At 33.8% G+C, this 16,778-nt stretch overlaps 1 protein-coding gene across 3 annotated transcripts in view; it reads right to left on the bottom strand.

Annotated features, from left to right (window-relative positions):
- Positions 1-543: 543 nt before the first annotated feature.
- Pik3c3 (phosphatidylinositol 3-kinase catalytic subunit type 3) overlaps positions 544-16,778 on the bottom strand; it is a 120,609-nt gene continuing 104,374 nt past the window's right edge. For 2 of the 3 annotated variants that reach the window (XM_078030100.1, XM_078030102.1), the window contains 3 exons: positions 8,250-8,375; positions 3,167-3,230; positions 544-1,412 (listed from right to left, as the gene is read on the bottom strand). In XM_078030100.1, coding sequence (XP_077886226.1) covers positions 3,183-3,230; positions 8,250-8,375 — 174 coding nt within the window. In that variant the 3' untranslated portion in view covers positions 544-1,412; positions 3,167-3,182. The remainder of the gene's footprint in view (positions 1,413-3,166; positions 3,231-8,249; positions 8,376-16,778) is intronic. The other variant, XM_078030101.1, reaches the window with a different exon arrangement.

Consider the following 16,778-nt stretch of genomic DNA (forward strand, 5'->3'; position numbering starts at 1 on the left):
CTCAAGGAGAATTTTGTGACAAATAAATATCATAATTAATGCAATTCTCAGAAACTGTGCTATAATTTAACCTTCATCTTTCTTGCCATTTGATACTTTAATATTTATTCAGCACAAAAAAATGAAATATTCTTTTTCTTCCAAGACAAAGTTGTATGACTATGTAACGTCTATATGAAAACATTATTATGTTGCTCAGATTAGAGGAACTTCAAGTCCTAAAAGACCAAAACTTATTTTAATTCAATCAGAAAGGATTGAATTACATTAATTCATTAATTACATTTGGGATGCATTACATTAACAAGTCTAGGTGAGCTGTCCTAAAAACCTTTGAAAATTCAGCTTGCATCAAAAAAGAATTTATTGCAGAAAGATCACACTGTCTTACATGAATGTGTAATCTCTTATGCTCAATATGAAAATCTGCATCATATTACCTTCTGTCCAGTTACAGATAACTATACTTCCACATTCTACTTTACATCATTACAACTTAGAATTGTGAGCTGTATCTAAAAATGAAACAAAAGACAACATGGCTCCCCAAAACACAACATTTATAAATAGAGAAAATGAGTATCACTTTGAAGTATAAATTTCTTTTTCCCACAACTCTAACTGCCCCATCTATAGGCTTCAGCAACGTTCCCCAGGAACTGCAATGGCTCCTCAGCGTATCCTTGTACACAGCTTGGTTGCTTTCCAAAGCTTCTTGTACTGCCTACAGCAATGGTGAGAAGGGACAGGGGACGGAGAACACAGGGCCGATGGTTGAACCCACACATTATCAGCAACACTGGAGTTGGTGGGATCCCACCTGCTCCACCCTGGAAAATGGAGGTTTTCTACAATCAGTTCTTCAAGGATAAAGAAGGAAGCTATAATGTGTAAAACTTTAATTTTTAAATAAAACTTTATGCAAATTATAGAAAACCAAATAAACAGAAATGGTAGAACAGGAGAGGTGAATGAGAGAGAGAGAAAAGGAGAAAGAAGAAAAAATAAACAACTTCTAGAAACAGAAATTAATCCTAATTCATATAACTCTGTCCTAGTGCAAAATATGAGATAAAAAAAGACATTTTAAACTCATAGGTTAAAATGTTTTTTACTATTTCAACATGAAATTTCTCAAATTATGTACATAATTCTGGAATAAGATCCTTACTTCTTATTAACAAGCACATATTAGAAAAAAATATATACAATATTTTAACAAGTTCTTTAAGATCATATTTAAGCAGTGACATTCAAGGAAACGGAATTCAGACATTGTATAACATTTAAGAAGCGCTCTCTTCATTTTTTGTTATTCTGAAGTCTTCATTATATACAGGATGCTTCTAATGTGGTTTTCTTACTGAGTCATACATCTTCATGGGGCAAACTCAGTTTCATTTTCTCCAATACTACAAAAATTAAAAACAAACAAATTGAAAATAATTTATTCACTATCCATGAAGAAAGATAAACAGAAGTCTATACTTACAAAAATATTTCTATTAATATAAAAAGTGAATAATTTACTTTGCTAAAAGCTTTTATAGAGGATTTTAATTGACCACAGTGTACAGGGTTCCTGAGGCTTAACTTAAATACTTGAGGGAGAAGCTGTTTGCTGACTGTAAGCTTAAGATGACCCAATTACTATATGAGAAATATGAGAAAAAAAATGGATTGTGTGGTGATCAGATGATTCATACTATAACTAGTGTCCTCACTTCTTGATGCCACATAATTTAGACAGGCTCTAACAACCTGTAGCTTATTATAGAGTTCAGGCACTTCATTCCACAAATTATCTGGAAGCCAAACCAAAGGAAGTAGTCCTGAAAGAAGAAAAGCAGCCAAGTGAACAGTTGATTTGGGGTAAATATGGCAATATGTTCAATATTAGGATACCAAGTAGAAAGCAAAGAAACAAAGATTTCTTGGTCTGAGTGAAGAAACAGTGATTCACACCCCATGCACCCTTTTGTTGTGTCTATGAACTGTACCTCATTATTCTGCTCAAAAAAAAAAAAAAAGTGAAGGGGGAGAAAATCTCACTGACATGTATGTATACACATACCCGTGCATATGTAAAAATGTGAAAAATACGAAGATGTTGACTGATTTTAATCTCGTACAATTTATACTAGCAATTCTAGAAAGAATATGGCAAGATTTACTTTTACAACTGTCATTTGTAATTTCAAAAGCAACTTAAGTATTTTCACTAAAGGCAATATCGGAGTATAAAACCATATACATTTATTTGGTACCTATATGTGCCAGGAACTGGTTTAGGTTCTGTGGAAGATACCTAAGATGCTTCAGACTAAACCATGAAGATCAAATCTGTATACACAGGAAGAACCATAAAATATGTACACGCACTCAAAAGTAGGGTAAATGGGTGGGCAACACATTCTGGAAAAGCACAAAGAGTACAATGCTGGTGGGACTGCAGGGTTATCAGGTCTAAGGAAGTGTCACAACAGGCAGATAATCAGAGCTACAAAGGTTCTTTCTGAAGGCTGTTAGACAATGATAAAGGTTGAAAATGCAGGTTAAAGCCAAAGTGAAAATATCTACACTGACAAGCTAGAAGTCTAAGCTGGGAAGCAAATAAAAACTGCATATGTGTATATGTACGTTTTTATGTGTGAGGGAAAGAATGATACTGAACAGATGGCCTCTAATGTTTTTCTACAATATATTAAAATATCTGTATCCATGGAAAAGAATTAGTAATACTATGTAGCAGAGCTGGATCCAAATATTCAACTCTATCTTCATTTGAATAATTTTTATTTAAGTGTTTTAAAACACATAAAGGACAAGTGTTTAAAAAAAACAATGACTATAAAACAACTTTGCTAGAAATAGTTAATGAATCAAACAAGGGCGTGTCTTAAGTATTTTAAGTCTTCCTTAGAGAAGATAAGGAAACTAAATTTGTTTACATAAAAAATAAACTTCAGCACATTTTAGATGAAAATTATTAAGCACTCTAATATCTGCTGCTGCTATTACAATAATTAACCACTTGGATGGCTTTAACACTTGTCATGTGATGAATGGGTACTATGTAGCAGTGCTGACTATAGATCAAAGATGGGACATGGGGTCAGTGAAATTCAAGACTGGTTGTGGCCAGTGTGAAAAATAAACGTTATACCATTTTATCATTTTTCTCAGATTAACTGGTACTGGTGACTCCACTGTTTATTATATTTTCTTGGCTATTAGAGCATTCAATTTTTTTCCATTTTGATAAAAAGATGAATGATTAAGGAAAGAAAAGAAAAAAACATTAAAATTTACAAGCATGTCTTTAAAAACACATTATTCACAATAAAATCTATTCATGTATAACAAATTAAAGCTTAGATGTATTATCAAGAAAAACATTATTTAGTGACTAACATATATTTTCAATATCACAGGTTTGGATTTGAACTAGGAAACTGTCACCTTTTTGCTTGTTTTTCTCACCTGTAAAACAATTCTGGTGATAAATCTACTTTAAAAGAGTGGGAATTAAATAAGGTGATACAGAGAATACACTTTATCTATTTCCCAGGACATTTAAATGTTCAACAGGCTACTGATATTTTGACTATTATTGTTTCTTAGTTGTTATTATTATTTTTAATTCCTCCTAAGATAAACCAAATAAATTAGAAACAGACATGAGATATGAGACGGTACAAAACAGATCTGTATTGAAGCCAGAATTAGGCAGTTAGGAGATAGGTAGATTGAGTCAGGTTGATCAAGGAGGCCAGTTTGAAGACATGCTTTGAATGAGTCCAGGAAGCTGGAGACTACCCACTAAGGGACTGAAATGTTAATTCCTTCAGAGCCCTTCCTCCTCCCTAAAAACACACTCCCCAAAAAGCAAAACAAAACTGTTGCTAAGGTAATCTGTCCCAGGAATTGCCTCTCCCTACAGGGAGTTATAAAGTTGTTAATTAATGTGTCCTTGGTTGCTCCATCCTGTGCTTTCCCCCCTTGAACACCATAGGTGGAAGTAAAACTTCTTGTTAAATGGATGGCAGTGATGTGTTTCTACTACGTTGATTTGGAAATTAGGTAAACTTTCTGAACTCAAACTGTTCTTACTGCTTTAGTTAGTTTACCAAAAAAAAAAAAAAAAAAAATCTAGCTCTAATCTGTATAGATTCAATTAGTTAGATTCCAGGTGTTTTAAGATAAATGGAAACCACAGGCCAGGCTTACTGAAACAGGGAAAAGCAGAAATGGAGGGAACACACTGGAATGTGAGAGACTGCCACTGAAAAACCTATTTTATTGCTTTAAGTGACACAAACTAGGTAACCTCTACCTTTCCGATGCAGACAAGACTATAAGGCCCTTTAAAGACCATTTCATTTAAAGAGTGAAGTTCTGGCATTTGCAGATAAATGGATGGAGTTAGAGAAGATAAACTAAGATTAGAAGATTAGCTAAGTGAAGTTAGCTAATCCCAAATAACCAAATCTTCAATGTTTCCTCTGATATAAGGAGGCTGATTCATAGTGGGATAGGGAAAGGGAGCATAGGAGGAATAGACGAATTCTAGATAGGACAGAGGGGTTGGAGAGGAAGGGAAGGGGTTATAAATGATGGTGGAATGTGATGATCATTATTATCCAAAGTCATATATGAAGACACAAATTGGTGTGAATATACTTTATATACAACCAGAGGTATGAAAAATTGTGCTCTATATATGTAAAAAGAATTGTAAAAAAATTTAAAAGAGTGAAGTTCTGATAATGTAATTTCAAAGACAATGACCCAAATAAGTGTTTTTTTTTTTTTGTTTAAAATTTATACCACTAATAGATGGGTGTTGCTAGGCAACGAATATTACAGTGTTTAATCTCTATACTTCCTAAGAAATTGCATGATGGAAGAAAATAAGCCTTTTCAGCATTTCAAATAATAGTAGTATCAGGCAATTTTTATTCTTCTTTTGGCATATAATTTCTTTTATGCTAAAATAACTATAACTTTTGTTAACATATATCAACCTATCCCAATTTTTAAAACTTTAGGATTAATAATCCATAACAATGAACTGAAATGCACAAAAATTACAAATCAATTAGCAATTTTGAATTATTATTATAAATACTATGACAAAACCTGAATGTTGGACACAAGAATTTGAATGTGCATGTAATTTATTAATACTTAAACATTGTGTGTGTGTGTATGTTTTAAAGAGAAAATAAACTTCTCTTGAAATTAGATGTGAGAGTTGTGCCCCTATTATTTTGTAATTTAAAAAGACTTGTACGAAGCTAAGACCTTAACTTACTATCCCACATAGACTTTTAAGCTTAAGCAAGTTCTAATGATACGAATATACTTAGGTTACTCTTATTTTATTTTAATATTATTTCAGTTGTAAAATAGTATTGGCACAAGAAAGTCTAAACAACAGCATGAACATTTTAAAACTCATCTCTAAGAATATGGAATTCTAGTAAAGAAGACCTGAATGTGATAAGAAACAACTTTTTATTTAGTAGAGTCTTCTGATCTATAATATGATGACTAAAACACATTTATATGGTTGAGGCCCAGAGACATAGGCAAACCAAGATCGCTCTATTATTCCTCCCCCAAGTAACAGTGCAGCCCTCTTTATCTTTCTTCCTTTCTTTCTTTTTCTTATTTTTTTTTTTGAAATCAGGCTCTTTATCTTCTCTATCTTTAATACAGAGAATGAAGAAAAATGGCCCTTTTATTCTTAAATCCTGATAGCAAAATAGGTATCTTCTATAAAATTAACAATAAAATTTAAAAACCAAACCACTAAAATAAAGTACGTAACAAATTTAACAGATCTTGAAGACTCAAACTCAAGGTAAGGCATGTTAAAATGCCACACTTAATTCAAAGTGCCAAATGTGGCATTTTGAATTAAAGATACCACATTTAATTCCTTCTCTCTCTGCATATGCTATCCTCTTCTCCCATCAAGAAGTTAAACTATTTCTTCTCCCTATGAATCTGGAGTGTGCTTATGACTCATTTTAAGAGGCCTACCACTTTTGCTTTCCTATAGTCTCCTGCATCACAAACAACAAAACCTGGATGAGGGAATCAGTTTTAGTTCTGCCCCTTGTTAGGCACTTGATATTGGATAAGCCACTGTACCCTTCTGGGCTTTTTCCAATATAACTCTTAACATACTCTGCTATGCCAGATACAGACTGATAATCTGCTACTGGCGAACTCTATTATGCTATATGTAGATTCATATCCACAACTGGTTAAATGGTTGACTTAAGTCACTTCACTACTACTATCCGAGTTGTTTTAATCTCAATAAATGATTGGTTAGAATAATACAGAGGTGCAACACTTGTAATAAAAATGTAGTCCAAATAGGTGTTAGGATAAGCTAACATTTAGAAGAAGAAATTCCTTTATGTTCATTTGATATTTTTTGAGTATACAAAGCATGTACTACTATGTGACTGACAGAAGATCAGCCTTCATGAATTTTGCATTTTAGGAGTTAAAAGGCAATCCAAATATAGAAAGCAAAATGCAAGTACAACTCTTGAGATAAAAAGTACTAGGAAAATTCAGAGAAAGATGAATCAGAGTGGCATTAAAATAAATAGCTTTTGGAGGGTAGGTTGAATTTTGGTGGGCAGAAGCTTATAGCAGATGCATTATTAAGATGATAGACATTCTGAGCTAACGAAATAGCAGTAGCAAAGTGGCTAGTAAGGTGAAATAAAACAAGATAGTCAGAGAAAAAGAATTGGGAAAGTAGCTCAGAAGACAGCATTCTGGAAGGTTTTGAACTGCTAAAGATTGGACTTCACTATCAGGCAATGGGGAAAATACTAAGCATATTTAAATTTTAAAAAGCAAAGTGAAATATTATTTCGTCAAAATGTATCTGACTGGAATATTTATAAGAATAAACATTAAAGTTGGGCATGGTGGTGCGTGTCTGTAATCCCAAGCTCATGCGGTTGAGATAGGAAGATCATGAATTTGAAGCCAGCCTCAGCAATGGTGAGGTGCTAAGCAACTCAATGAGACCCTGTCTCTAAATAAAAATACAAAACAGAGCTGGGGATGGGGCTCAGTGGTTGAGTGCCTCTGAGGTTCAATACCTCCCACCAAAAGTAAAGAATAAACATAGGAAAGCTCAAAAAGACTCGAATCACCAGAAATGGTGGCACATGCCTGTACCTCTAGTGGCTAGGGAGGTTGAGGCAGGAGAAATGCAAGTTTGAGGCCAACCTCAGTATCTTAGCAAGGCCCAAAGCAACTGTCTCAAAATTCAAAGAAGTAAAAAATGGTTGGGGACATGGCTCAGTGGTTAAGTGCCCCTGGATTTAAGTCCAGGTAGCCCAAAAAAAAAAAAAAAAAAAAGCAAAAGAGATGACAAATCTATTGGACACTGACTGGTGGTGATATCATAGACGGGCTTTAAGCTTGGGTGATTAGAAACATTATTTAGTGAATGTATGAAGTCAGGAAGGCATTCACAAGGAAAGCAGTCTAATTTTTCTATTTTGTTAACCATTTTCAGATCATTTGCACTATGAAATTCATAAATAAGGCAGACATTAAATCTGAATATCATCACAACAGGCTACTATTTAAAGATCTTCCCTTTTATATTTATATACATAAATTCACATATATTGCTAACAGTTAAGTATTGCGAGACCTTTATGATGTGTAATGTGGATTGCTTTCCATAGATTCTAAACTCTTTAATTAGTATTTCAATGTTTATCAAAATCCAACAGAGGCTGAGCATGGTGGCACAGGCCTATAATCCCAGAGGCTTGAGAGGCTGAGGCAGGAGGATAGCTAGTTCAAAGCCAGCCTCAGCAAAAGCAAGGCACTAAGCAACTCAGTGATACCCTGTCTCTAAATAAAATACAAAATAGGGCTGGGGATGTGGCTCAGTAGTCAACTGCCCCTGAGTTCAATCCCTAATAACCTCACCACTACTCACCCCAAAAAACTCAACAAATACCTAAGTCTCATTTGCCAAAGCTTCTACCATACCCAAAATCATTCTCAAGAAATGGTATCTATGTAGGTTCCCCCCAATTTAGTCCATGCTAAGAAAAATAAATGCTTTGAAGTTGATAATGCATGGAATATAGTCGCTTCAACTGGATGGCAAGATGCCAATCAGGAGGCAAAAAGTAAGGCTCTCCAAAGACTCTTGAGGGAGACAAATGCACTGCCCTCAGAGAACTTACCTGGGCAAACTTGTGAATTTGTTCTACCACTGCAGCAAACAGAGCATGGACGCTTTCATCAATCAAACTCTGCATGTAATGCACCGCCTCTTCATCTGACAGGTCTAGACGAAATTTATCCTGAACCTACAAGATAATAATCTATTAGTCTTTTTAATGAAGAAAAACATATATATTTTTGAACAGACAGACTCAAACTGATACAGATATTATTAAAATATATCAGGAGTTATTTCTATGCCAAATAAGAGATTCATAGCTTATAAAAGGAACTCTGAGTATCATTCTTAATGCGCATGGAAATTTACTGGAAATTATTCCTTTCAAAAATAGGAAAAATAATTCTTTTAATTCAACTTATACTTTTTTTTAACAAAAATTAGATGTAGAACTACTTTGTGATTCAAATTGCAACACATTAATTAATTATTCCCTTCACTTTATCTCTGTCGTTTACTGTGGAATGGATATATCAAGGCCAGTCTTTAACATTCTCCCCACTTTCATTACCATAGTTCATAGGAACTATGTTAATCCCTGGCAAAATAAACTAAACCAGATCTTCTAAAATGTCTCCTTTTTTATTGCAGTTACCAACAGCCCTGCAAAGAAGTACTTCAATGATCTGTAGTTTCCAAAGACTAGGGAATTTTTTCTTTTAGTTCATATTTAAAGTTATAATTGATCTTCAATAGCTTTAACTACTAGAAAAATCAGTTTATGTATATGTATCTATATGTATTTAAGTGATGATCTCAATATTAAAAGCCAAAGTTCCTGAACAACTTTGTACAAAACTTTAGGCAAAGTACTACATATGCAACATTTCATCTGACTCCTTCATGGCCTCAAAGTAGATAATACCTCTATCTACGAAGTAAAGAAATGAAGAGAATTTATAAAGCCAAAACAGGGACCTTAATTCACCATAAGTGATGCATGCTTATAGTCAATCTCATATCACTACAAATAACCATCACATCTTACTCTGTTCCCCTATTATAAATGATGCACATCTACTTCTGAAGAGCATATTAGGAGTAAATGGGATTTCCAAGTGGGTACAATGTGATCTACAGCAAGGCACTATGGTTTACATTTAATAATTACAGTTACTCAGGAGGCCAAGGCAGGAGGATCACAAGTTCAAGGCCAGTCTAGATAACTTAGTGAGACCCTGTTTCAAAATAAAGTAAAAAGGGATGTGGATATAGCTCAGGGGTAGAGTGCTTGCCTAGTATGCATAAAACCCTGGGTTCAACCTCAGTACCAGAAATTAAAAAAAAAAATGCAATCCATATTGAGTATTTCCTTTTAAGTACAGGATCTAACTACTAGAAACTAGGAAGATGAAAAGATATACCAAAAACCTATAGTCATAGCTTAGTGCACTAGACTAGTATACACCATATAATTTGACAGCTCTGCAGCCTCAGAATAAAGAAATAAAAATAGGTATAAAAAGTGAAGGGTAATTTGATGGAAGTGTGTATAAGGGTTTATATTCAATAACCTAATTCTTTCATTTCTAGATCCCAGATAATGACAACCATGTTATTTTAGCTTAATCCTTTGTTTTCATGATTTCTACTTAAGAAACAGCATATGTGTTAAGAACATAAAAAATTACAGAGCCTGAGAAAAAAATATACTGCATGAAAAGAAAATGCTCTTAAAACTAATTATGAAAACATTCTCTTTAAAGAGGTATAATTTAAAAAAAAAAAAAAGGATCTAAAACTACTAACTGGAACCAGGCGAGGTGGCGTATACCTGTAACCCCAGTGAACTGGGAAGCTAAGGCAGGAGGATAACAAGTTCAAAGACAGCCTCAGAGACTTAGGAAGGCACAAAGTAACTCAGCAAAACCCTGTCTCTAAATAAAATATAAAGAGAGCTGGGGATGTAGCTCAGTGGTTAAGTGGCCCTGGGTTCAATCCCCAGTACAAAAAAAAAAAAAAAAAAAAAAAAAAAGGTCTAGGGGTTGGGGTTGTGGCTTAGCGTTAGAGCGCTCGCCTGGCACATGCAAGGCACGGGGTTCAATCCTCAGTACCACATAAAAATAAATAAAATAAAGGTATTGTGTCCAACTACAACTAAAAATTTTTTTTTTCTATTTGGTATCACATTTACTACTATGTTAGACTACTGTTATTGTCTTCTAAGTTTTTAAGGTTTTCATCCTTTTTCTTTTTAGTCCTAGAGATTGAACCCAGGGGCACTCTACAATTGAGCTATGTTTCCAGATCTGGCTTATCAAGTTGCTAAGGCTAGCCTTGAACTTGGCAATCCTCCTGCCTCAGCCTTCCAAGTTGCTGGAATTTCATAAGTGTGCTACCATACCTTGCTAATTCTAATCATTTTTATTGCACTACATTCTTTCTATTCTTCAGATTACATAATTTCTATTGATTTATCTTAAAGCTCTCCAAGTCCTTCTTCTAATGTCATATCCAATCTGCTGTTAAGGCTATCCAACTAATTTTCATTTTAGCTAGTGTACAGTCCTAGAATTTAATTTCTACCTTTTCTCTGTTGAGATCCCTATATGCTAAGTTATTATATATTTTACATTAGTCCTTGAACACATTCATAATAGCTGATTTAAAGCAGTTTTCTAATGGTTGTGACATGTGGGTCAGTCATCTCAGAGTTTCTACTGACTGCTTTCTTTTCATTGACTTTGTGTCATAATTGTTTTTCACATATCTAGGGATTTTTTTTTTATCAGAATACTAGACATACCAAATGGTATGTTATAGAGGCTGTAAATTCTGTTGCATTCCTAAGAAGATTCATTCTAGTAAGTGGCTACTGGCTAAAATAAAAACAGTGCAGTGTAGAATTCTCAGTTTTTTGAAGTTTCTAGCTGCTGCTTTTCCATCTGATGGAACCTTTAGTTTTGTAAAGTTCCATATTCTGCCAGGATTTGGGAAGATTTTGTATGGAGATTGGAACAACAATGAGCTTACTTCTGTGACGGTCACTTTTCCAGAATTTCTTTCCTAACTTCCTGCCTATCACACAAGCACCAAACACTGTCCTCTTATACTTCATCAGTATGCCTACACTCAAAACAATCTGGAAGGTACTTTCAAGCAAAAGGTTACCAACTTAAAAATCTCACCTTTGCTCTTCATCTTTAAAAGGTAGATACTCTTTGTGTTTATGTCTGCTTTGGTTACTCCTTATGCTTCCAAAGAATACTCGTGGTTTTTTGTTTGTTTTTTTACTGCATTTTAAAATTATTATCTGGATCAATGTCTTTAAAATAGGGTACTCTAATGCTTAGTGCATTGGGGATATGTCAGATTATTAAGAGAAATAACTTAATATTTGTTCACAGCTTTTACTGTAATGCAACCACCCCCCTCAGTCCTAATGATCCACTTACAATCTCACGCCACATTAGAATCATTTCAATCATCAACCATTTGCAGAAAACAAAACAGCTCTGATAGTCATTAAGTTAGTAATAAAATTTCAGCAGTGGCTAATTATGTTTTGAGGAGCCCATTTTACTATTACCATTACAAGCTGCTCTAATGAATCTAAAAGAACAGGTGAGCCAAAACATGGCCACTCATAAGGTTTCAGTTAATTATGGACCACATCCATGATGGTGATCCTCTAAGATTTATAATGGAACTGAAAAAGCCCTCACACCTAGTAATACCATAGAGGTCTAAATCACAGTGCAAAGCATTACTCATGCTTGTGGTGATGCTGGTGTAAAAAAACTTTTGGTATTGCCACTTGTCTACAAGTATAGCACACAAAATTATGTATAGTAATAATACTTCAAAATAAATCAATATGCTAATAGTTTATGAATCTGCTATAATTTTTATTATTATTTTGAGTTGAGTACCATAATTAACTATCAAAACCTACATGTTCTACTTCCTAATAACAAAAGAAAGAAAAAGAAACTCTTACATAAAACAACACATTTTATTGTATAAGAAGTAGTTTCAAACATCTTCTGTTTACCACATCTCTTGGTAACATTATTTTCTCTTTGTTAGATTTAACCTTGTGGATTTTGTTCATCATGTCTCTAGTGGCAACAGGCAATACTATATATACTTGTGTCACATAGCCTAAGTGTATAGTGAGTAGGCTGCCCATCTAGGCTGGTGTAAGATAAATTACGTTTAAACAATGATGAAACCACCAAATGGTGCCCTTCTCAGAACACTTTCTGTCATTAAGCAACACCTGACTACATTTTTTCATTTTAGTTTTGCTCTTCAGAGTCACCTACGTTTGTATCTGTGTTGGGTTTTCTATATATTTTCTTTCATTCTGATTAAATTTCTCTCATGTCTTTTTGTGTTCCACAGATCAAAACCTTTAAATTACACTAGACATAGAGGATTACATCATGTTCATTTGAAGAGCTACAATCTTCCAAAGACAGTCTCCACCAGCATTTTCTTTGCTAACAATAATTAGTATTGAATTTCACACCTAAGTACGTGGTTGTAGAACTTGTGTATAGAACAAAGAGAGAGGTTTAATCTGGACAAACCTTCCTTATATCAAGCCTATAGTAATTGATTTTTTTTAACCTACCAAAAGGCATTCCTACTTTCCATATCCAACACAAAAGGGTAACCTCAGAAATTGTGCTGGACAGGTAATTATTTATCCCCTTGGAATATCAGTCATATCATCAATTGAATTACCTACAAACTCTTGTTTTTGTTCCATCCATAATCAAATGATAACATAATGAATAAAGAGATATATTAGAATAACTTTATGGAAAAAAGGTACATATTTCTGTATTTCTCACAAAAATATATAATAAGCAAAACCTACATGTTCTAAAAACATACTTTATCATTCAAGTGAAAGGATTTTAGACCAGCTATAAATAATGACACACATACTCACTAGTCAAGTAGACAGTAAGCAAAAATAGGCAAGTCTCCTGAGTATTTAAATCCCAATTTCAGAGATCAATTACTATCTTTTAATTACAGAGAACATGTTTTCATTATAGCTTCACACTTCACATCTGAAAGAAGATTTACTAAAAACTAGTCCTTGGCAGCATGACTTTTAAAGAAAGCCATGGGCATTTCACAGCAGAGGCATCCACTGTAACCAATAGACAGCTGGGGATGCCTACTTTCAGCAATCGGCACAGAATATTCCTTAAGTTTACTAGTCCCTTGAATGTCAGTGAAATTATCAGTTGCTGATGTTCACTGGAAAGGTTATAATTGCCACTGAGCACATAATCAAGTTATATGACTTCTCTATTTTCAAAGCAGAAATTTGTCATATTAATTTTCCTTCCAATTAGTTTCATGAACCTCAATTTGGATCCATTTAAAAACTAAAAACTGGGCAGCTTAGTTTTCTATTAAAATGTATACACATTTAATGATTACAAAATAGAAATAAGTAATACATTTCCTTAAATTTGTTAGGCTAATTTAAAACTATATTATTCTAATCTGTCCCTGAGGGTTTAACATGCTATTATGAAAGAAACTATTGTTAAGGAAACAAAAGCCTGGGTGACTAAATCTGCTCTTCTAAAAACATCTCTGGTGGCTGATACTATTTTTTTAGATTTCTCATTCCTGGCAACAAAGATACCTTTACATTCCAGGTTGTTATTCTGAGTACCATAATTAACAACTATCTAAATGTGAAGAAGGTAGGACTCCTTATTCCATCTCTGATCTGTTACTTTATTCTATTGCCAGACCAAAACTCTGGAAGAGGTCAGGAGCCATTTGCTTTGTACACCAATAGGGTTGTCAAGGGGCAAAAGGCAATCTTACTTTTAAGGAAGAATTTATTAGTTATGAATTGAAACAATAGAAGAGTCACAGGTTAGCCTAAAATTTCTGCACCATATGGAAATAAACAAATGTACGCTTTCTACACACACACACACACACACACACACACACACACACACACACACACTCCTAACATTCCAATTATCTACTCCCCTCCCAAGGTGCTGGGGATCAAACCCAGGCCTTGCCTATGCCAGGCAAGTGCTCTACCACTGAGTTACACCCCCAGACTTTAACATTCCAATTATCACCTCACGTTAAATTTTATCTCTAATATCATTTCAATGTACACTCTATTTTTTTTATAAATGACAGTGGAATGTGTTGTAATCCTTATTACACATATAAACACAATTTTTCATATCTCTGGTTGTATACAAAGTATATTCACACCAATATGTCTTCATATATGTACTCTGGATAATAATAATCATCACATTCCACCACCATTTATAACCCCATGCCTCCTTCCTTACCCTGTAACCCCTCTGCCCTAACTAGAGTTTGTCCATTCCTCCCATGCTCCCTCTCCTTGTCCCACCATGAATCAGCCTCTTTATACCAAAGAAAACATTCGGTATTTGGTTTTTGGGGATTGGCTAACTTCACTTGGCATTATCTTCTCTAATTCCATCCATTTACCTGTAAATGCCATGATTTTATTTATTTAATTGCTGAGTAAAATTCCATTGTGTATATATGCCACATTTTTTAATCCATTCATCTATTGAAGGGGGATCTAGGTTGGTTCCAGAGTTTAGCTATTGTGAATTGTGCTGCTATAAACACTGATGTGGCTGTGTCCCTGTAGTATGTTATTTTTAAGTCCTTTGGGTATAGACCGAGAAGAGGGACAGCTGGGTCAAATAGTGGTTCCATTCCCAATTTTCCAAGAAATCTCTGTACTGCTTTCCATATTGGCTGCACCAATTTGCAGTCCCACCAGCAGTGTATGAGTGTACCCTTTTCTCCACATCCTTGCTAACACTTATTGTTGTTTGTATGCATAATAGCTGCCATTCTGACTGAAGTGAGATGAAATCTTAGAGTGGTTTTGATTTGTATTTCTCTAATTGCTAGTGATGATGAACATTTTTTCATATATTTGTTAACTGATTGTAAATCATCTTCTGAGAAGTGTCTGTTCAGGTCCTTGGGCCATTTATTGATTGGGTTATTTGTTTGGTGCTTATATTTTTGAGTTCTTTATATACCCTAGAGATTAGTGCTTTATCTGATGTGTGAGGGGTAAAGATTTGCTCCCAAGATATAGGCTCTCTATTCACCTCACAGATTATTTCTTTTGCTGAGAAGAAACTTTTTAGTAAAAATACTTAGGAATCAACTTAGTGAAAGATCTATATAATGAAAATTTTAGAACCCTAAAGAAAAAAGTCAAAGAAGACCTTAGAAGATAGAAAGATCTACCTTGCTCTTGGATAGGCAGAATTAATATTATCAAAATGACCATATTTCCAAAAGCTCTTACAGATTTAATGCAATTCTGATCAAAATCCCAATGACATTCCTCATAGAAATAGAAAAAGCAATCATGAAATTCATCTGGAAAAATAAGAGACCCAGAATAACTAAAGCAATCCTTACCAAGAAGAGTGAAGCAGGTGGCATCACCATACCACAAACTATACTATAGCACAATATTAACAAAAACAGCATGGTATTGGCACCAAAACAGACTGGTAGACCAATGGTATCGAATATAGGATAGAGACTAACCCACAAAATTACAATTATCTTATATTAGACAAAGGAGCCGAAAACATGCATTGAAGAAAAGGTAGCTTCTTCAACAAATGATGCTGGGAAAACTGGGAATCCATATGCAACAAAATGAAATTAAACCCCTATCTTTCACCATGCACAAAACTAAACTCAAAATGGATCAAGGATTTAGGAATAAAACCAGAGACCCTGTGTCTAACAGAAGAAAAAGTAGGCCCTAATCTCCATCATGTGGGATTAGGCCCCAACTTCCTTAATAAGACTCCTTTGGCACAAAAATTAAAATTAACTTATACTCTTTTGGCACCTACATTCTTAGGTGTATAATTCTATTCTGAAACAAAACCCTCAGCACAAGACTAAGCTATATACGCCTGCATAAGAAACACAGTGTTATAACTAATCTTTACCCTTACATAACTCAAAATACAACATTTAAAAGACTAAACATTAATATAGAAAAAAAAGATCTTTGTTTAAAATAATTTAGTGTTTAGCATCTCTAAAATAACAATTTTCATTAAAATAAGAAAAGCAGAGTCATAAAATTCTTCTTATTCAAAAAATTAGAATTAGAAAGTTTTTCCTGAACCAATTTAAAATAATTTAATCACAAAGTGATTACAACAAAGGAACAAATCTGATTCATTAGGATAAAAGGAAAAGTTTCAATGTAAACATTATTTTCTTGCTGAATTCATTTATTAACTGAGCATCATTAAAATTAAACAAAAATCCTTTACTTGAATAAAAACAAGAATTTAAAAAGAGTAGTTTTTTCAAAAAATGATAAAAACTAAAGTACCATCCAACTACTGCTAAAAGAGAATGCTGAAATTGTTTGAAGTAAAACATGACATATTACTATAAAGGAAAAAGAAAAACAACAACAAAAAAATCCAAAACACTTATATTGCCAAAATTCCATCAGAGTAGGCACTATGATTTGTATACTTGTTAA

The sequence above is a fragment of the Ictidomys tridecemlineatus genome, chromosome 13 (genome assembly GCF_052094955.1).
Source record: "Ictidomys tridecemlineatus isolate mIctTri1 chromosome 13, mIctTri1.hap1, whole genome shotgun sequence".
Classification (NCBI taxonomy): Eukaryota; Metazoa; Chordata; class Mammalia; order Rodentia; family Sciuridae; genus Ictidomys; species Ictidomys tridecemlineatus.